This window comes from Corvus brachyrhynchos, unplaced genomic scaffold, assembly GCF_000691975.1.
Source record: "Corvus brachyrhynchos isolate BGI_N302 unplaced genomic scaffold, ASM69197v1 scaffold114, whole genome shotgun sequence".
Classification (NCBI taxonomy): Eukaryota; Metazoa; Chordata; class Aves; order Passeriformes; family Corvidae; genus Corvus; species Corvus brachyrhynchos.
The window spans coordinates 1,717,483-1,739,941 of record NW_008238337.1 but is presented as its reverse complement, the minus strand read 5'-3'; the positions used below and the strand labels follow the sequence as shown (position 1 = coordinate 1,739,941).

At 44.0% G+C, this 22,459-nt stretch overlaps 1 protein-coding gene across 1 annotated transcript in view; it reads left to right on the top strand.

The window, feature by feature from the left end:
* Window positions 1-22,459, top strand: part of LOC103615902 (transmembrane protein 132B) — a 172,004-nt gene that overhangs the window by 37,031 nt on the left and 112,514 nt on the right. Inside the window, 1 exon segment of the mRNA XM_008634007.2 lies at window positions 12,613-12,753. Within this exon segment, the coding sequence (XP_008632229.2) occupies window positions 12,613-12,753 (141 nt within the window).

Here is a 22,459-nt window from a genome sequence, read left to right as displayed (position 1 = left end):
TAAACAAGGCTCATTAATCAAGAATTCACGACTAACAGAGTTAGGGACTAGTAGAATTGCGAAAGCAGAACAGGAATGGGAAGTGCTTAATGCTCAGTTGGATACAGTATCTCACTGTGAGTGTTTTTCACAGAAAATCATTGGATGTGTTGTAATGGATTGTGGCTGGATTTTGAGGCAGCTGATTCCGTGCCCCACAACTGCCCTCACTGGGAAAGCCTGGTTTTGGAATGTTATTGCAAACACAGTGTTTTCTTTGACATGCTGAAAGTTTGAGAGGCTTCCTGGTATCTAGCACCTAGGCCTGTGTAGTCTTCATGAAACATGAATTGTTCCTCCTCCCCCTTTTTTGAATGTGACCTTTGGGAGAGGTGGTTTTTCATCTGGTTTCTGAGGATGTGTAAGGAGCTTGAATCATGAAGACTGATGAAGAAAACAGGCTATCCAAAATCAAAGCTGTGAGAGTGGCTCATTCATATCCTCAAAAGTTGGGCTGTCCTTTGCTTTTTGTCTTACAGCAGTTCTCCAAGGCAGTGCTGGGTGTTGGAGCCACCTGTGCTTCTGCTTGTGAGAATCAGCTGCTGCTCAAGGACCTTTTTGCAGTCCTTCCCTGTTGGCATGCTCCTGAGTGAATGTTGTTTACCCCCAAACTAGAGAAGTACCCATTTAACAAGGACATTGTGACTGAGCCATGGTGGAGGATCTGCTGTCTTTACAGGGTGAGTGCTGCTTCTGCAGGTGAAACCAGAACAAAGAAATCCTGGTGGCAACAGCTGCAATGGTAAAGGAAAAATGATAAAAGATAAAGGAAGTTTTAGCATGGTGTTAGGAAGGAAAGGGAACGCTACAGAGGGAATGGTCCTCTCACCTCTTCTGAGTCAGGAAGCGAGTTAACCCCTAATATCCAAAATCAAAGCTGTGAGAGTGGCTCATTCATATCCTCAAAAGTTGGGCTGTCCTTTGCTTTTTGTCTTACAGCAGTTCTCCAAGGCAGTGCTGGGTGTTGGAGCCACCTGTGCTTCTGCTTGTGAGAATCAGCTGCTGCTCAAGGACCTTTTTGCAGTCCTTCCCTGTTGGCATGCTCCTGAGTGAATGTTGTTTACCCCCAAACTAGAGAAGTACCCATTTAACAAGGACATTGTGACTGAGCCATGGTGGAGGATCTGCTGTCTTTACAGGGTGAGTGCTGCTTCTGCAGGTGAAACCAGAACAAAGAAATCCTGGTGGCAACAGCTGCAATGGTAAAGGAAAAATGATAAAAGATAAAGGAAGTTTTAGCATGGTGTTAGGAAGGAAAGGGAACGCTACAGAGGGAATGGTCCTCTCACCTCTTCTGAGTCAGGAAGCGAGTTAACCCCTAACTAATCCTGGTGTACTCTTCTGCACACAGAGATAAAATGGGAGCACGTTCCTCTGCCTCTGAAGCCTCCAGTTTTTGATTATGGCCTTTTTGTCCTGTTATGTCCCCAACTTTTTATTACATGCACGGTGCCAAGATTTAGGTCTTTGTTAGAGATTAACGATCTGGAAATGGATTTGGCCTCCTGAAATCTGCAAATGTTTTAAAAAGAATTCAGAAGCACAGTGTGCAGATGCCTGTCACCCTGCTTATTGCTGTGCCAGACCTGTCTGTCCATGCTATATCATGTTGGAATCCATCCTGAAGCCAGCTGCTGTCTGCGACTGATCTTCAGCCCTATGAACACTAGAGTTTAATTTAAAAATCACTGTAAGGATTAAAGAATCCTTCCCCAATCCTGCTGGTCCAGGGTGAGGAATTCCTTTCGACAGGCAAGTAAAATGCCATTAGTTTCTTGCATTACCATCAATCACTCTGGTAAACAGCAAGTAATTTTTGTGTGGTGGCTGGTAAATTTTCCTGACAGCTTTGCAAGGCTGAATAAGCTTTCCATGCTGTGGCAGCACTGTGAGCAACACAGTTTGGAGGGCTGAATCCTCCTGAACTCTTTGCCTATCTTTGGCTCTGGGGCTGTTCGGGTCTGTCTGTCAGGCATCAGCTTGCAGAATGATATTTTGGCCAGGTCTGAAGAGCAAAAGCTGGGACTTGGAGCTTCAGGGCATCCAGAGGGAAAAAACTGTCTGTTCATCTTCATAGTTAGAAACATTGCAGGCAAATCCAGGCAGACAGGGTTTGGCACCATCCATTTGTGGGGCTTTCCCTGGACTTTACTGCAGTAGAACATGGACCCAGGCAGCCTCTGCTGCACAGCTGGGCTCGGACGAGAGACAAAGCTTGGGACTTGCAAAATCCTTGCCAAGACTGCAGAGTTCCAAAGGGGGATTCAAAGAGTCATTGGTGAAGGCTCAATCTACCTGCAGAGTGTGTTCAAAAGGCTCCTGAGAAGCACCACCCTCAGAAAGCAAACTGGGCTGCCAGAGATAAAAGCTGTTGGCACCGTGGCCAAAGGGCTGACTGGGGCTACCTGAGCGCCAGATTGAAGTGCTGACTCTTGGGGAAGATCTTGGCAAATTGTCTGCAGGTTATGAAAAAAAATCTTACAGTAAAGAAAGGAGAATGGAGGGTGAAAAAAGTCTTTGATGTTTTATCCCAGCTGGAGGGCTGTTCTCATCAGAATTTGCTCGTTATTAGCCTGCTCGGTGGTCATTGGTGCCTGGAGTACAAACCACATAATCATAATGCTCACTAAAGTTTTCACTACCAGCTGAAAAATGCTTTTCTGCTGTAATATATGGTGCCACCTTTTCAAGAAAAGTACTGGTCTGAACTATGCTGGAAATTGAATTCTATCTCGTGGAAAGGGAGATTATTTCCTAAGGTTTCCTTATTCACCGTCCTAGCACATACTGCTCAAGGTAAAGGTGCACTCCAGGATGATTGATTGGCAAGCGTGAGAGGACTGCTGTTCCATGTGACAGGGATATAAAGAAGGATATTTTTATTTTTTGACAGTGAAGGGGAAATGGCATTACTAGCAATATTCAGCAATGTACTCTGCAGCCCCAGTTAGCTCTGCATATTTTATGGCATCCATTTTCTTTCTTCGATTAAACAACATAAAACCCCATAAAATAATCCAATAAAAACAACAACTACTAGTTCAGGCAAAGTTCTTGTGGTCTTTTTAATTCTGGAAGAATTTTCATTGCTGGGGTTCTTTTTTACACTTCCATCTAACTCCATCCCTTGTGCTCAGGTCAGTGTCTCCTTGCCACAGCCTGGGTGGAGGTCCTGATAATGACCTTTTCTGTGCTGCTTTCATATTCAGAGTGCTGAACAAGCATGGAAAAATGGAGGATAGATCCCATGAAGACCAGTCCATGCTGTTAAGCAAGTGCTGGATGTGCCAAGGGTTGGGATGAGTTCAGAGGAATTAGAGGTGTATACATGTTTCAAAGATCTGCTCTTTTGAATGCTCATTTTTAGTTTATTTTTGTGCTGGTGCAGCTTGAAGCAACCCAGGAAGGTTCATGTATGCTGATGACTGGTAAAAGATAATTAATTACAATAGTATATTGTATTTAATAAACTTTTCCTTACAGGAAATGTCTGAGACTCCAAGGTGGTGAGCAAATTCAGCTGCAGTGACGGCCTATTTTAAACGCTGTAAACCCTGGTCCTGTGCTGACCAGGACAGTGCCATGGAGCTCGTTACCTACTTTTGCAGGAAGAGGGATGGAAACTTTTTACTTTGTTGTTGTTTAGGTGCTTCCAGAACCTGTGACCTTCAGAGCTTTTTTATTTATTTGCAGAGGCAGAAAAATGACCCTTTTATAACAATTCTTTGTCTCCCAGGAGGCCTGGACTCTATTCAGGCTGCAAATGTTTTTGCAGTGCTGATTTCTGAAAGGAACCTTTCAATAAAAAGAAACCTGTAAGTAGCTTTGTCTTTGCAGGAGGAAACCTCTGACTTACTCTGATTTTTTCATTATGGTTTCCCAAGCTCTGTTTCTGCATGATTGCAAGGATTCCAAGTTCAAATGCTTTGAACTCCTTCAGGCTGGGTAATGCATATTCTCCCTTAAAACTTCTTGGCTTTAAGGAAGAGTTTCATTTCTTGGAGCACTGCATTGGTTTCAAGGTAAAGGACGTGGTCTGAGTGTCTTAGATCTTTCAGAGAAAGGTTGAAGAGACTGAAGGGGCTTTGATTTTTGTTCCCTAGATGTGTTACAGAAAACCACTCCAGCTTTTCACCTCGTCTCTCTGCAGAGAAGGTTTAGCACAAATTGTTGTGTTGGAGGGAAGAGGGCTCCTGGTTCAGTTCTTGAGATGTCTGAGGGCACTCCCGAGCTCTTGGAAAAACAATCAGTACATCACAGCTCAGTTAACTCAACGGAGGCGCTGGGATAAAGGAAAACATCTCTCCTCTTTCAGGGGAGGCTGGGAGCTGCTTGCACACCCTAATAAGAAAGGGATGTCAGGAGCTGTTTGGTAGTACAAGGATCATTCAGGCTTGGAAAAAGACCTGTCTCCTTCTGATTAATAGTAGGAATGGTTAATTCATGTTTATTGGATACTTTGAATGTGTAAAGAGTCACACAGTTGTAGGAATTGTGTATTTATTTGCAAATTCTGGGCAATTTTTCCTGCCCTCCAGGCAGGCAAAGGACAGAGGACCCACTCCCCTTCTGTGCTGGTGTAGCAGGATTCTCTGGAGCTGGGCTAGTGGGATGCCATGGCTGGCAACCCAAACATCAGGCCTGTCCCACTGCTGTCACGAGTTTGCTGGAATTTAGGAGCTTTCAGCACAATCTAGACCCACACTTGCTTATATTTTAATTAAAGTAATTTGTATGTCAAAGGCACAACAATGTTTTCCAGTGGACTCCAATAAATAGTGGCTTTTAGTTTTATTAAGAAAATGCCAATTGTTACAGAGTTGGTTTTGACCTTCAGTTTTAAGTACTACTGGAAAATTACAGGAATATATTAAAATTCAGCATCTGTACAATTTTTAGGTGCACAAGGACATGGTGTCTCCATAGAAATAGTAGGGTTTTTTCTCCTTGTATGAATTTCCAAGCAAAGGTGAGTAAACATCCTTATTTTGAAGTTGCCCAGAGAGTTAAATGGTTAATAACATGCCTTGAGTCAATAGATTTGGACCTGGTGTCTCCTGTCTCAGTGCCTGGCAACCTTTTTCTCCCAGAGGGACAGAATTCCACTGTTGACATATTTCAAAGAAAACAGTGCTCACTGTGGGAGACGGCGTTTTCATCTCGTGTTACATAAAGACTTCAGAACCTCTCAGGTTTCCATAGCAGTGTTGGAAATCCAGATAAAACAGGTCTGGTTTGTGACAGGAATAAATAAGAATAAAAATTAATAGCTTTAATTTCAAGCCAATTAGGATGGCTTTCTGCTGTTTTTCTAAGCTGTATTTTCTTACCTGAGAGAGAGCAAGCAGATTGAAAAATGGAGTTTCTGCTGAAATGTGAAGATGAAATCTTAAAATGTCTTCTCTCCTTTAAAAAAATGACAAAACTTGGGAGTTTTCCTTTGGATATGGAAATGTAACATGATGCTTGACTGCTTTGAAGTTGATCACATCCTCTTTGCTGATTTTATGAGCATAGTCTTATGCCTAGAAAATGTTTCTCAGACACCTTCCCTTTCAAAAAAAATCGTAAGGAGGGGTGACACCTCTTCTTCTGACCTTGCTTCACAGATGTCAAATTTAACATCTCAGTGTTAAAACAAGCACTTTAAAATTCATCAATCTGGTCATCTAGAGCAGCTGAGGAACTCTCTGCTAAAATGTTTAGACATTCTTAGGAAAAATGGGGGGCTCTTGAGAGAAGCTGCTGCACTTTTTTTAGAGAAGTTATACACACAGTTTGATGAAAAGAAGGAGGAAGAATTTTTGGTAAAATTCTCCTTCCATCATCATATCCTGTTTTTCATCCTGCCTTATTTTTATCAGGCTTCTGTAAAAGCTTCCTCAAAATCATAAGCCATCATACTCAAGGGGTGGCTGTGTTAATTTGTCTTCCCTAATAGTTAATTTATCACATGGAAAGCGCCTTACTGTCAGAATCCAAATTAAAATCCTGTTTACTCTTTTCATTATTCAAAATCCAATATGCTAGTGAGCTTGATGTTTTACGTAATTTGAAACATTTGATGGGCTGAAAAAACCCCAGGTTGATAGCTTCACCTTTTTGGGGTGGAAGAGTGGTAATTGTATCATCCTAAATCTTCAGCATTGAGCCCCTCCCTGATTTCAAAGGGTTTTCTGTTCTCTGAGGCATTGGGCTTTTCGCCTGTCAGCCACCACTTGTGTTGAGTAGATTTGTTCCTGCCTTGCACCGTGCTGGTCCCTGAACCTGTTTTGTCCGCTGTGTCCTACCCGGAGCTTTGGCACTGCCTTTCCTCCTTGAGTGTGTGTTGGATTGAGAAATTCTGATGTGTGACAGTAATTGCTGCTCTCAGAGAAGCTGCAGCCCCAAATGCTTGGCAGGGTTAAGTAAGACAGCTACAAAAGGTTATTTAAAAATAACTGGTGCAGGGAGGAAGTGAGGTAAGCCAGAGGGAGGGGAAGGCACGTTTCCTGCTATGGTGTAAAGGTGGGAGAGTGCTGAGGTGAGGAGGCACAGAAAGGGCAGTCCACCGAGGGCATGGTGGCCAGGAAAGCTCTGACCCTGCAGTGGGGACGTGTTTCGGGGCAAATGGGGCCAAGGCCGGCGGAGCACAGCACACCCAGGTCTTGTTTTGGAAACACATTTGAGCCAATTACGCGTTGTGGGGTCAGTCACTGGAGCAGTTTTTAGCATGGATGAAATTCAGAGGTGAAATCTTAAGTAAAACTGCAGCTGACCTTGGAAGTTGCTGCCTCTGTCTCTGAATATTGAGCTGTCTTTATCCCCAAGGGCAAACCTGGGGGGTTTTGTCCCACTGTTATTTCACTGGCAACACCTATTGGCACTGTCTTTTTTCCAGGGCCACGCTGAGCTTTTTGCCTGCTGGTACCATCATCAAACTCTTTTACCGGGAGTTCCCCTTAGTTTGGTGCCTCGCAGTTGCTGTTTCCAAATTGCCATCTGCTCTCCTTCTACTTACACCTCTCCATGGGGCTGTGTAGGCTGCTTGTTTTACTTTGCTATAAAGGAGCGTATTATTTGTGTTTCTACTCTTGTGACCTTTTGGAGAGGGCTCGGGTCTTTGCAGGATCTTTGTGTATTTTGAAGTGTATTTTATATACTTGGAAAAATGGCTGTGCTTATAGTGACATTAATATGGAATTGCGGAAGCAAACACAGCTGGCCCAGTGCTGCTATTTGAAGGAAAATTTGATGGGGAAGTAATTTGAACATAAATCTGTGACAGGTCTTTAAAAATATAAAAGAACAAAGAACTGAAGTTCTTGGAAAAATATTTGGGAAAATAAACACTTGCTTAGCTTGTGAAGATTTAGGACCTGATCCCCTGAGCTGTTGTAAATTTGACTTCCATAAGAGGTGAGGCAGTGCAGGATTCCTGTTCTGCACACTCCAAGCCCACAGCAGCACAAAGGGCATTTGCCAGGGACTGGTCTTTCATGGCTGGCTGTTATCAGTGGGTCTGCAGCAGGAGCAGGAGAGCTGGCTGGGGGGAGGGTGAAGATACCAAACTATTCCTTGGCAGCTCTAGGTCTAATTCCTGGTTGTGCCATGTGTTTTCTGGGTGACTTTGCATCACCTCATTGTCATCATATTTCTGGATTACCCATGGAGGAATTTGTCCAGAAGGCTCAGGAAGACACAGAAGAGAGGGAGCTCTGCTCCCACCTCAGCCCTCCCTGTGCTCTGACTGCATTTCCCAAAAGGTTTTGCTTTCACACGCTCACAGGGATGAACTCCTGGCTGTCTGTGCCTCCCTCCCAAATGCCACAAAGTGCACTTGGGTGTGGGAACTATGAATCACACACCTCCTTCTATCTCCCAGCAAACTCCCTCTCCTTCATCCACCCCTACAGGAATACTTGTATTCTTTATAGAAACACTGCCCATCTCACCCACACCCAGAAGTCCCCAGATGTTATGTCTGAGTTCAGTGGTTATTTTAATTTATAATGCTTGGTTTAATGTATCCTAAAACGCATGTATTTTAAGTAGGAACTCCCCAGGGACCTTGTTCAGAACTAATTGCTTGCTGTTTGTGCAGTTCTTCAAATATGTTAAATGCTCTGTGAGGGCTTGGAATTACTCAGCTCAGCTCTGGTTTGGTCTTAAAATGGGTAGGGGTGTCTAGCTGGAGTGCGAGCCTGGGAATTGGGATGGATCAACCCTCATTCTGGCTCTGCAGAGATAGTATAATTTTGGGCAAGTTGACTAAACTGGTTACAGCTTGGATTTCCTGTAGGGGAAGGATAATGGTTTTATTTTTAATTGGGCTAAAAATGCGTGTGGAAGGGCTGACTACCGAAATGTTTGGAAGTTACAAATGGAATTTATCATAACTGTTATTATTAGTACGTCACTGAGAGTGAATTTAGCTCAGATCATGTCTTCCCCCATAACAGAATAGGGGGGGATAAGCGGATTTCTAAAATCGCTCTGAAAAAGTAGTTTTTCTCATCATTTTGAGCATTTCCCATCTGCTGTGAGCACATCTCTGTTTTATTTCCTAAATATCTTTTCCTTCTGTTTCTATTTTAAAGTTGCTTTTGCCAAGACTTTACCTCCCAGTTCCTGCTGCCAGGATTGGGGCTGGGGGTGTGTGGCAAGGATTTGCCTTTCAGATTTTGCACTTAATTGACTGGGAAGCTGTGGAATTCCCCGCATCACTTCCACTTAAGTTCTCGGTGCTTAAATCCCTCTTGCAGCCCTTAAGTTTCTTCCCAGCCCTGGTGATTACTTGTACCTTCTCCTTTCCTTGTGTTGTGAGAACTAAGAGAGGTTTAGAGTGGCTCAATTCACGGGGTCGAATACATTTCAGGCTGGGATTGCATTTTAGCCGAGTTTGTGCCCGTTCCAAGTTGGCAGGCTGGGAGTGCTGCTCCATGCACTCCATCACGTTTGTATCTCCATATTGCACAGTAAATGCAGGACACACTGTTCGGGGCAAAGTCCTGCCAGGGCTACCAAATGTGTTCCACGCTGCAAGCAGCTTCTCCTTGTGCCTTTGGGGCTGCAGAGGGGGCTACGCTCACCCTGAAGCAGCTCCATCGATTCCCAGTCCTGGGGAGCTCTGGCACTTCCCCCCAGCTGCCTCCCCTGGAGATCTTTCGGAGAAAGTGGCAGGAAAGGCAGTGCTGGAGGGGGCACATTTCCGTGGGGCCTCCTTCACCCCTGAGGCAGAGATATCCCGAATAAACAGGCCCTGTTGCAGGGTGGCTTCTGCCCAGCTCCCTCTGGATCCCGCTCTCACATCTCTCTAATTGCATCATCAAATGCCATGCACGGTGCAGTGTTTTAAAGGTGGCCAAGTGCTTTTTTTTAACAGGACACTTTTCTGTCTGACAATTCTGCTTTTCAGAAAGCATTTCATGGGAATGAAATGTCAGTTTTGCCACATTTCCAATTGGCTGTCATGTTTTGTTCCTTTTTTCCCCCCCTCTCATTTCAAAATTATAAAAAAAGTAATTAAGCCATCTTAGTGGTAACAGTTGCTTCTTGGGTCATGGTTCTATGAAATATTTCAGCAGCTCCTTTCCATATTTTCAAGCACAGACATGGCAGAATTTTTGTCAGCTGGCAAACTGAAAGGACATCAGATTTCTCAAGAAATTCCATTTATCCTTACAGCTCCCTTTGAGTTGGAAGAGCAACACTTTCCAGCATTTTATACGTGGGGAAGGGAGGTATAAGAAAACTAAATGATCCACCCAAGCTTCTAATTGAAGCCTGGTGCAGAGTAGGGCCCACACACGTGCCATTCACCATCCTTTCTCCAGCTCATGTCAGCTCTGGTAGGAATTTCTTACTCTTTTTCAAAGCCTTGGTCCCCAACACTTAGAATAATTTTTGTGCCTGTGGAATTTGGGGGCAGATTTAAAGATATGAATCACTTATCTGAGGAACAGTAGGCTCAAACCTCCCATATGTAGGCTGGTTTAATTTGAATTTCTTGACTTTTCCTAAGTGAGAAGCTGAATGTAGTTTCTTCCTTCTTTCAACCTTCCTGGCTCTACTGATATCCAAAAATGCAAAATGACATCTTGTCTCAGCCCACCAGAGCAGATGCAATGCAAGGGATTAGACTGGAATTTTTTCCTAAAATGCAGCATTCTGAGATGCTTTTGGAATTCGTGGCTGGGGAGCAGCGAGCGATGTTCACTTGCTGCTCACCCAGCGAGGCAGGGCACGCACAGCAAGGGGAAGCTGGCATGCATGGCACGCAGGGCATGCATGGCGTGCAGGGCAGCACGGCCAAAACCCACAGGGTCACCCTGAAGGGGAAGCCAAGCTTGAGTCAGCAGGAGAGTCTCAGCTGATGGCAAAAAGCATCTCCTAGCTGCGCTCAGACACAAGAGGATGAACAGCAAAGCTCCCTGGCTGAGGGATGGAGCCAAGGGGGAGGGCGGTGTTTTGGGGTGCAGAGGGTCTGAGAGAGGCTGGAACAGCTGGGTATGCAGAGGGATGTGGGTGTTTGAGCTCTTGCATCCTCATGCTCTGTGTGAGGACCACTGATGGAGGTAAAGGGGAGCAGCAGCTCCAGGAGGAGCTGCACAGGGGTCCAGAATCCTGCCCAGGTGTGCAGGAACTGTGTCCTGTAGCTCTTCATCCTTGTTGGAGCTCTTCATCCCGAGATTTGGTTCAGAATAGACAGAAGTAGCTGTGTGAAGATATCTGTAGTGCAAGAGCTGTGTAGGAGGACATAACGAGCTTCTGACAGATGGAAAAAGCCTGATGAATCCTGAAGTCATGGATGAGATCCAGTTGTCCTGGCGTGTGTGTCCCGCCAGCATCTCCTGCCCTTCAATTAACCTTTAATTAACCTGGATTTGACCTGGGTGAAAAGTCAGGTTTGAAGTTTTCAGACACAATATAAAGGAAAACATGGGAATTTGAGGGAATGGTGATGTGAATTTGTTAAAAAAATACAATTTTGGTTGGGAAAGAGAAAATTTAAAAAGTGGTGTTTTGGTTTTTTTCTTTTTTTTTGCCAAGCCCTAATGATTTTTTTTCAAAAGTGGTTGATTAAGTCTAATGAAAAAAATTACTGAATCCGTTACTGAAGGCCTAATTCTCTATCTCATGTAAATTAGAAGTAAGTCTGAAATGAAGCCATGCAGGTGTCTTGCAGGAATTACTTGGTCCAGCGTAATTACTACAGAGTAAGTGAATGTTCCTCTGAAAAAAAGCAGAGGACGTGATAGGAGAGGGGCACATCAGCTTTGAGGCATGTTGTTTGGAGATATGAATGCCTGTGGAAAAGCAGGAAGGAGACAATTAGAAAAATAGCAAGTAAAATTCTGTTACAGAGAATATTTTTCATCAGATTGGTTATGCCAGGCATGGATTTAACCCATCAAGCCAGTAAAGCCTTTCAGGCAAAAATAAGGATATCATAAAAGCAGGATGAATTAATTCCTTCTCAGAGGAAAAGACCACCCATCGAGTTGTGAACTCACTTTGATCCAAGCACATGAACCCAGCTAGAACTTGAAGGAAATTTTTAATGGTGTAACACGAGCTCCAACTGGCCATGAGGCATGGGGCAAACCCATCACAATTCACTGTTAAGTAACGCTCCAGGTCTCAGCAGTGCTGTTTCACTCCACCATATAACTAAAAGATCCCTCTTGGCTTTGCTTTTAATTAATTAAGTCACAGTAGTGGCGAGCGTGGCGCTGCAGCAGTTTCTTCCTGCCTAATTGTTCTCCAGGCATATTTGCAGCACTCCTGTTGTAATCCCAGGCTCGTTTCAGGAGTCAAGCTGCACAAATGAAGTTTCTGCTATTAAAAACAGTTTGTTTCCTATTCCTTGGCAATCTGTTCTTAATGCTGAGCCTCGCTGGAGCATGGACTTTTTATTTTTGGCAATTTTTTTAAGCCAAAAAATGATGACATTTACCAGCTACCACACTGCTCTCAGACTCTAGCCATGCTCAAGAAATCAAAGTTTTCCATGTCAGCATCATATTATTTTCAGCAGCATCAGTCTGATGTGCCCAGTTTGATAGATCCTGGTGCAATGGCATAATTATTTTCCTTCCTCAGTCTAGGATAACTCGCTCCTTTTCTCTCCTTCCTGCATTATGGTCTTTGAGCAATGAAACTCATTTTTTCCATGCAGATGCTCCTAATATTAGAAGATACTGCACTCCCAAAGGTTTGCAGGCAGGAGAATGTATTTTATATCACATTGCTCTTATTCCCCATCTTAAACTGCAGGACAGACACAGCAAATTAAATCAATTTATGCTTCGTCACATCTGTTTCATTTGTATCAGACTGGTGCCACAGAAGCAGAAACCATTCTTATTCTCTACACACTGCTCGAGCTAAAGTTGAGTGGCTTTACACATAATGAAACTCATACTTCAGCTCTTTAAAATGATTGGACCTGGTTTATGTTTTTAAAGCAGAGTGACTCGTGTTTGCAACCTGTCTGTTATTGATGGGAAAAGGAGTATTTCCTTTCGCCCTCTCTGTTCACCTCTCTGGGTTTATCCTGTAGCTAAGGCAGTCCCTGTTGTTCCCCAACAGGATCAGGACAGCCCCAGGTGTGAAGATCACGGACATCAGGGTCAGTGATGCAGACCAGTGGGGGGTGCAGGAGGAGACGGACAGCGCCAGGACCACGGCCACCCTCACCTGTGTGCACAACGACCCGGGCGCCGAGGACAGGTGAGCCCTTCCTGCATGACCCCGTGCCAAATGCTGCCAGACACACACAAACACTTCTGCAGTGAGCCATAATATTCCTCCTCAGCCTCCTTGGAAAAGCTATAGGTGATCTGATGAAAGCTTTTCTCTCTTTTGTTTCACTTCCGAGCTTTTGGAAGTGGATTATTTAATTAAACTGGAGGCAGCCCCCAGTCCTAGCTCACATCTGCTTTTCATGACACTTCAGGGCAGCAGAATTCCTGTTGCCAAAGAGCCAGCAGGAAAAAATGAACTAAAATAGAGAAATATGGAGAACAATTGAAAGCAATATAGGACAATGCTGCCTTCTTTATTTGAAAGCTGTGAAAGTAACAGCAATTCACTGTTATTCATTATTGCTGCAAAACTTCTCTGAGCGTCTCTGAACTCTCGGAATGCTCCGTCCGTTTGTTATGGGAAGGGTCCCACCAGCTGGATCAAAGGTAATGAGAAATGTACATTGTTAGTCAGAATTACGGATTGTACAAACCAAGCAATTTCTCCCCATTATCCTGCAGTTACTCTACAGTTAAAGTACACGTGCATAAACTCAGCTAGGAATTGTATAATAATTAGGAAATCACAAAACTTTATGTCAAAATTTTTATTTGCAGAGTCTTTTGCATCCATCTTTTTTTCTGAAAACTTGTGTTAAGGGGGGAAGACAGTTGCTAGTAATTGCTTAGACCTAGGAAGGTTACTGTCAGAGGTTTGGAGTACAAAGAGAATTTCTACTCTGTTTAGTTTCTGAAGCTGTATTTGAGGAGCAAACAAATCCCATCCAGCCCTGGGAACCTGCCATAGAGGTGTTGAGGGGAAAGATATTTAATGTGGAAAGATATTTAATTACTTTTTAGCAACAGGCACTGCTGAGGAGAGTTTTCCTGGCTGTGTAAAACAGGCCTGGTGAACAGCAAGGGAAAAGTGCCTGGGTCTCTCCAGCACCAAGGCAGAGTGGAGGCGACTGAGTGGGATGCAGACATTTGCCTTGTAAGCCTGTGAAGTGAGGGGAGGTGATTCCCCACTCAGAGTCTCTGCAGAGATGCTCCAGAGCCTCGTGGCATGAATTCCAGGCAAGCCCTTCCCTTCATTAGCTGTTCCATGCATTTGCTCCCCAACTGAAGAAAAAAAGAGGGATAGGAGAGGAAAGGAAAGAAAAAAGGCAATGAGAGAAGAAAAAGGCGAGGTGGGGGAAGACTCCTCTTGTTTCTGAAGCACGTTTGTAAGATGCAGTTCTGAGGTGATGCAGGAAGCTCCAGCCACCTTCCATCCTTACTTTGCTGGGGTTTCGTGGGCTGCTGCTGTGATAAAGCAGAGCTCTGGCTGCTGCCTTTGGCACTTTGTCTCCAAGTCCACTGTCTTCTGACAAGGTGTCCCAGCTCCCCCCACAGCTGCTGCTGAAGCCAGTGGGTCCCTTTGGGGGGTGGGAGTGCAGGGGCCTGGCTCGGAGGGGACCTTTGTGCCTGTCCTGGAGCTCTGAGGTGACACACGGGTCCAGCAGGGAGGGCTGAGCCTGGCTCAGCCCCGGTGGCTGATGTGGGTGGCTGGGCAGGGTCTGCTCCCTGTGACCCTCACTGGGCTCTTTCCTCCAACAACTGTGACCTCTGTTCTCTTTGGAGCGAGGTGGAAAGCCATCAGTTTGAAAGTGAAATACTGAGGTTAAAGGAAGACTAAAGAGCATCTGGTGTTACTGAAATCAAAATGAAGGAACTATTTTTAAATTTGGACCAAAAAAACAAAATAGCCTGAACACTGAAACTTACTGCCTTGTATGTGGTTTCACTAATCCATGAAATTATACCTGTCACAGTAACTTAGTTTTTATTAAAACTGAGTTTTTCTTTGTGTTGAACTGTTAAATTGCACAAAAGCAATGAATCTCAAGTTAATTAATACTTTGACCCTTTCCTTTGTGAGATTAGTTTAATATTTTTGGATTAATTAAAGTATGCAAATAGAAACTGCTGAAAGATCACTTCCAGATTTGCAAATATTGTAGTGCTTAGTGTAAATATTTAACTTTGATCTTTACTTTAATTTGCCTTTTTGGTCACAATGGTGGCCCTCCTGTTTCTTTTGAAGAATGTCAAGTGTTTATGTGGAAGTTCTGCTGTTTCATTTAAATGATCAGAGACCTGAACTTGCTTCTCTTAAGGTCAATGTGACAAAATTGTCGCTAGACCCCATTCATGTGCTTCTCATTTTAGCAATCCAAGGAGCTTCATTAAAGGCAGTTTATGTCTGAGTGAGAGTGCAGGAGCAATCTCTTTCATGGCAGAGCAGAAGCTATTAGTAAACAGAATCCTATCCACCTCGGGGGAGATGCTTTTTTCTCTCTTGGAATTAATTTCACTTCTGCTGACTCGCCCAGCTGGTAGAGGAGCAGTGGGTAAGCCAGGACTAAGCCTCTGAGCCGAGCTTAGCTTATTTCTGGGTAAGAATTGGCTGAGTTCATGATGGGTTTGAGCTGCCCTCGGGCTTTGTGCGGGGGGGAAAGCCCTGTCAGCCCCGTGGGCTGGCACAGCTCCGGGAGCTTCGGGGAACCTGAGAACCCCCCGCGAGTCAGAGCCCCCCGGAGGGAGATCCGCGCCCTCCCGGTGCCCTTCAGCCCGAGTCAGCTCTGCTCTGGCTGCTGCTGCTCAGCTCTGATAAGAGCCCCTGACAGACCCTGCCTGCAGAGAGAGCCGTGGCTCTGCGCTGTGACATGTTCCTAATCCCGTCTGCGTTCCTTTCAGCCCGAGTTATCAGCTGGAGCATTTTCAAATTTGCTTACTTTTCTAATCTTTCTCCTTCTCCCCTCTGCAGTGTTACTGCTATCGTGAGTTTTTCATCTCCATTTCTCACATTTCCCTACGCAAATTGAGTGTCCATTAAAATGCTTTAAATTAAGACCTTTCCTCCTTTCATGCAGAGTGCATCATTGCCTTTCTGTGCATTACTTAAAAAAAATTCCTTATCACAATGTTTCAGGCAGTTTACATTATATTCTATTAAAAATCCATTTTGTCCCAGGTTGTAACAATTCATAGATTAAAGCCTTCCAGAGTGTGTTTTGTTAGGAATACATTCATCAATTCACCTCTTTAGTAGTCCCATAAGTTTGCATTTAAAACCTCTTTTTTGATAATGTAGTTGAACAAAGAGCATAAAAAGACAAGATTTATTTTAAATACACACGCACCAGTATATGTGCCCACATCTTTTCTCATCTGTGTGGAGCCTTGCTTTGCCCTTACTTTTGCTATCTCAAAGGACTTTTCTGGTAGCTTGTTGACTGAGGAGATTGATTGTTGCCATCTGCATCTCTTCTCCCTCGTGCTCTCTCCTTGGGTAGAACTCTGAGAATCTCATTTTGGTGGGGGTAGTTGAAGCAGCAGTGTTTTGGCTCAAAAAGACACAGTTTATTCTTCAAGCACAAATAGTTTTGCTTTGTGCCTGCAGCTGGGACCCAGCACTTCCATAGGAAAGGATCTTTATGGATTTCTACTTTGAGTACAGACACATCCTGCAAGAAAGTCAGGGCTGGTGGGCTTTGCTGAAAACCAGGTGTTTTCAGCCCTCTGTGCAGAAGAGCTGAGCTGCTGAAGGGCTGGGATCTCACCGAGTGCTGTTGGGCTGGATGCTGAATTAGTGCAAGAAATGCTTTTGAAATACATGGCCAAAATTTGGGACTCTACCAGACACAAGTCCCTGGTGGTTTCCAGAAAACAGATCCCACTTTTGTAAAGACCTTGCAGGCTTTTTGCACTGTATTTGCCAAAAGATGGATGGAGCCTTGCAATTCTCGTGTCCTTTGCTCCTGAGAGTTCTCTGGAAGCATTTCAGGAACATGCCACAAATTAGCCTGCAGTGGGACCAGGGCAAGAGGGCTTGAAAAAATGCCCTGAGAGCCTGGTCTGTCTTGGCAAGCTGTGGTACCCCATAACTCAGGGCTGACATCCTGAGGAATAGGATTTCAGGAGCTTTGCCAGAGTGATTTAGCATTTTATAGGATTAGGTTATTTCAAATCAGTGCTGAGCAGGAGCTGAGTGTCCGTGGTCTCATTTAAAGGCTCCAGAATATGACATATTTCATGGTGCTCGGTGTTCTCCTTGCTGGAAAGCTGAAGAACAAACTCCTCTTGTGCCCCAGCCTTTGGTTCAGGACAGAGGAGATGGCACCAGCACAAAAGCTGAGGCCAGAGAGCTGCAACTCAGCTCTGAAAGGGAATATACTGAGAGATCACTTTCCTTCCTCAGGAACACTGTCATTAAATTGCATTGGATTATTACCAGGTAAGGAGAGTCTGATCCTTGACAAACTAGTATTTTAATCAGGAAGGTTATATTTATGCTAACTAGCAAAGTTAATAAAATCAATTTAACCTGCAGTGCTGAGTAGAGTGTTATTGAGACCAAACTGGTTCTTCTCACCTAGGGATTATTTTATCTTCATGTCTATAATACGTCTTCTGTCTCTCAGGATATCCATCACTGCATAAATTAAACTTGCATGAGGGGCACTCAGCATGCAGAAGTAGAAAGAGTGAAATCTTCAGAGAGCTTTTTTCAAGTGTCCTCAGAAGTACTTATTCTGTTACCTGGAAATTTATATATTTTATAAATTGATGCAGACCACCTCAACTCTAACATTTGACATCCTCTGCCTTTAAACATGAATGAAAAATTAAGATTCTATTATGATCATTCAATTGCTTTACTATTTCAAGAGGTGTTTACAGAATTCAAATTAAATTATTTTATAAAACTGTAATTTAATGTGTATATATATCTTTAAAACAGGAAAAGCCGTTATTTTATGTATTCATAAGCATGCAAATACATCTTCCTGTTTTAAAATAATTCACTTATTTTCCTGTGCTTGTGACTACCCTTTGAACCAGGAATATCAGCCAAAAGATATAAAATTTGCTGCCAGTTAAGATTTCTGCATATATTTATTTAAAGTAAATATGTCTTATTGGAATGGATGATGAGCTGAGCAAAGATGTATCATTTGGGTTTGTTTTCAAAGCTTTGGGTATGTCTCGAAAACAAGAGCTGGGTTTCATTCCTCTCTGTGCTCACTTTGCCAGAGTTTGTGGCAGAGCTGGCACAAGGGACAGCTTTGAGCCTGTTGTCCCTGCACTGTGGGGAGCCCCATTCCCCACTGACAATTCCAGTCCCCACTTTGCAGAGGGCAACGAGCAAATGCTCCACCTGGAACCTGAGGCTTCCTGGGGTACTCAGCTCCCTCTCTGCCAGACTGAAGTTCTCTCTCAGGGCTCTTTGGAGGTGTTTTGCACGGAATCCCCCAGCACTCTGCCCACACTTGGGTCCTGTGTTGCCTCCAAGCCATCCAGAGCAGAGTATGGGGCAGAGGTTCCCGCTGTCTCCGCAGCAGAGCCTGCTGCAGTGCAGGGCTGTGCTGAGCTGATCCACTGCAGTCACTTGGCCTCTGGAGGCTGGGCTGTGGCTGTGCCCAGAGTCAGCTCAGCACAGGCCTGGCTGATGCTGCACTGAGCAGTTTGGTGCTCCTGTAAGATAAATAAGCCCAGAAAGACGGGCGGCTGCAGCCGCTGTAGCACACAGCAGAGTGCTGTTAGCCACGCTGGGGAGGGCATCAGGCCACGCACTCAGACACTTCCTGATGTGTTTATTGCCAGAGGAGCTCTCTTGGCCCCAGGACACGGAGTGTGTAAAGTGCCACCAGCAGCAGCAGTTGTCTGACGGAAGATCAATTGCATGTGTTGCTGTGCACAAAGGAGCAGTAACTGGTGCAGACAGACAGCCTTGCTCGGTCTTATTTTAGGCCATGCAAAGGCAGTGGGCTGGATGCCATGGAGTTCACATAGTACTATAGAGTGAATGAGTAAGAGGAGCAGAGGGAGAAAAGAAACACAAGGAGGTGTGTAAAGCAGACAGGAGAGAATCGAGAAGAGCTGAGGGAAAAAAGCCAGGGAGATGGGCAGGGAAAGCCTCTGCTGTCACTCCCTGCCAGACTGGGCTGATGTAGGTGAAGTCATTGGACTTCCTCAGGACCTCTTCCCACCATAAAAGCCATATTTCCATGAAGCCAGACTTCAGCTAGTTTGAAAAGGAAAGATTTAAATTATAAGTTAGGGGTGCTTTTAAGGTGTAGGAAGAAGCCACAAATGCTGTGGTGCTGTGTACTTGGGTGTTTCCCTCCTCTTCTCAGGCACGTGCTGCTTTCCTTAGGTCAGAGGTCTCATTGGCAAAGAAATTTGCTTTGGGTGTAGGGTGCCCATGGCCTTTAGATCCTGCAGGAGCTCATTCCCTGGCCTTTGGCCACCCCCAAGACAGCTCTGTCTCCTGAGCCATTGATGAAGAGGATTTTATCTTTAATGCACCAGTTTTCAGGCTGTGACCTCTATTGTGAGTGGCGGAGTCTGTTCTGCTTTGTGTAAAGAGCGTTCCAGTGAGAAGCATCTACACACATTTTCAAACATAAGCGACTCTACTGAGTCACAAAGAAAACCTGAGTTAGAGGAACTTTAACCTTTATTCTTCACATCTCTGCCTTTTTGTATGAAAGAACCCAGGCCAGCTTGGAAATGTTCCTTTTAGATGAAAGCACTGACACCTCACAGCAGCTTAGAGAGCACATAAAAATAATAGACAAATTAACAGCAGTAGGAGGGACAACTTATTGTAGAAAACTGTGGTGCGAGGATCAAACATCACTTCTGGAGGGTCTTTCTTCCTCTTTTATTATTTCCTTTTTTTTTTTTTTTTTCCATTCAAGGCCGAGAACAATGAAGTTGTTTGTCCATCTCCTGTAGGGAGCCTAATAGCCTGGAAGCCACGTGAATTCCCTCCTGGCCAGCCAGCTCTTTGGGATGGCTGTTTGTGCCTCTCTCTCAGTTGGGCTCAGTGCTGCTCTGGCAGAACCTCCAGCAGAGCTTGGTCAGAGGGAACAGTGGCTGCTAGAGCAGATAATTGCTCCTGGCTCCAAGATCATGACTTAGCCACTCTTCTTGTTCCATCTTACTCCATCTTGTGTTATAACCCAAGGGAATCTTTTTGAACAAATGCACCTTTGGCAGCTGGAGCAGCCTGGCGTGCAGTGCAGGAAGCCCCAGCAAAATCAATGTTCTGTTGTCTGGAAATTTTGGAAAATGAGGAATATCTTGTTGGAAGAACTCAATACAAACAGAGGCATGAAAATTACTTAGAAAATTGATGCTTGATAAAGATCTCTGGACTTGCCAAACCAATAGAAAGCTTTGTGTAAATACGGAGAAATATGCAGAAAATTTCTTCTGGCAGCATTTTTTAAATGGGACTACAGTGAATTAGAAAAATATTAGGAAAAAAAACAACAAAACCCAAACAGTGGAACTCCAGGCCCTTTGGTCTCTTCCTTGGTGCAGAGGTGAACATGCAGAGGAGTGGCTTAAATAAACTCTTCACAAATGTGGTCCATAGAACCTGATCCAAAGCCTATTCTGAGCAACAGAAAAGCGAACCAAATCATTCTGAAATCAGTCTTGTTTTTTAATTTGACCTAATTACCTCTGGTTTTGGTATATCATTCCTCGATATGAAGCTTAATATTGATGTAACAGTTGGGAAAGTTTAATTTCAGGGTAGGGTGGTCTGTATAATTAGGATCGCAAGAACGTGGCAGGGGAGGCTGGGAGCCAATTTCCAGTGCATGCAGATGAGTGAGTGACTGCTGCAATCATTATTCATCCATCGGAGCTTGCATGCTTTTTCCACGTTGGATGCCAAAGGGAATGATGACATATTCACAATCAATGGGCTTCTCCAAGTCTCTGCTGGCTTCCTGTCTCTCTGTCCTGTGCAGCATGTTTTAATGGCCGTGGGGAGGATGACACGTGGGCTGCCTCAGGAGGTCCATGACGAAAATCTGAGCCATTGTGGGGAATTTCTAAAGCTTTGCAGAGTTCTGTGGGCACATTGCAGCCGTGCTTAACTGATAACTGAAGTCTGGGTGATAAAGCCCAGGTAACCATGGCTGCTGAATTCATCACTCTCATAACAGATGTCCTGACTCCAGGAACAGAATGATTGTGTGTTGGATTTTGGGGGGGGTGTTTCCATAATTTCATCACCTTTTTCCCTTGATGGCTTGAAGTAGCCTTTTCCTTGGTGTTTGCTGGGCTGAATCCCCCGGAAACACAATTCTTAGTACAGTTCATGTTAAAAATGTGGGGTCTGCACATGTTTAGGTATCTGTGCAGCACCTTTAGATACCTCCCATCACCTCACTGATGGGAAAACTTCACTGACCCTTATGGAGACCACAGAAGGAAGGTGGGGATGTGATGCAAACCATTATGCCACAAAAGCATGACCTGACTGTTCTGTAAATATTGTACTTCTTTACATACTCCCAGCTTGCAAACCTATTCCAGACTCAGGAGAGCAGCTTTATGTAGGGTGCCACTTAAGTACCCACTTGGTTTGAAGTACCTGCCTTGTTTCTGTGTGTGGCAGGTGTGATGATAAAGGAGGTACTCAGAACCTGCAATTAGAGACACCGATCTGCAGAAAATATAAGTCTTGATGGTGAGCCATGTTCTGTATAATGACAGGCATTAGTGTGTCACACCTGAAATACTGTGGAAATCAGAAACCGGCATTTTCTGTAGCGCAGGAACATTTCTGGGTGTATTTCAAGTGTTGCTAAGGAATTTATTTTTGGCAACTGTACACAGGGATTTAAGTACCATAATTGGATTGTTCTTTGATATAATAGACTGGAAAAGATTATTGAATGAATGTGAAATCGGGGAGCTGGTGTTTGAGGTGTGTTTAATTCCCTCTTTTACCCATTTATGAATTTGGCTTTTAGCAAAGCCTACTGCCCACATTTGGATTCCATCCATGATGTGTTGACTTGCTTACTTAATAGCCAGTGCATTAAAGTACAAAAGCTAACAACTCCTTTATTAGGCATTTAGCCAAAATTTAAACTCATTTTATTGTTAGGAGGTGCTGTTGCTAGACAGGCAAATATTAAGTTTGCTACATTGATTTATTTGAATCATCTGTGCCAAATACATTATAAAACAGCCCAGCATTAACTTTGCATAAATTATTTTTTGCTGTACTTAGAATTTTGCACTCATTTTCCCATTAATATGCCTCACCTGTGTTTACAACTTAAAAAGTTACAAACTTTTTATGTTTTATGTTTTTATGGTTAACTTAAAAAGTTATAAAGTCTCTTAAAATGAAAAAATAGAAATTGGCTGATGCTTTTGTCAGTGTCAGCATGTGATTTCTGTTTGTTTCCTGTAAACCCCAGTGTTTATTTGAGAAGAGCATTAAGCGGGAGCTAAGCACTTTGCACCAGGACTGTTCACCAGGCCTGTAACAGGGGAATCTCCCCTTGGCTGAAAGTACCATTTTATTATAAACTTGGGCATCCTGTCTTTGGGAACTCACACTTGGAAGCTGTGTTTATTCTTTCTGTTGGTCCATGTGGATTTTCCCAGGATACTTGTTAAGGGGTTTGCTGTGAAATACTGCAGTCATTAAGGCAAATCACTAAAGCTTTAGCAAAAAAGCTTTCCTTAAAACCAACTGCAAATAACTTGATCTTGCAAAAATGCCTTTTTCTTTTTTTGGTTGGTATAATTAATGAACTGGTTTGATTCTTCTGGAGTTCTTGGGCTCACTGGGCTCAAAAGCTTGGCGCGTACAAGTTCCAAGAAGA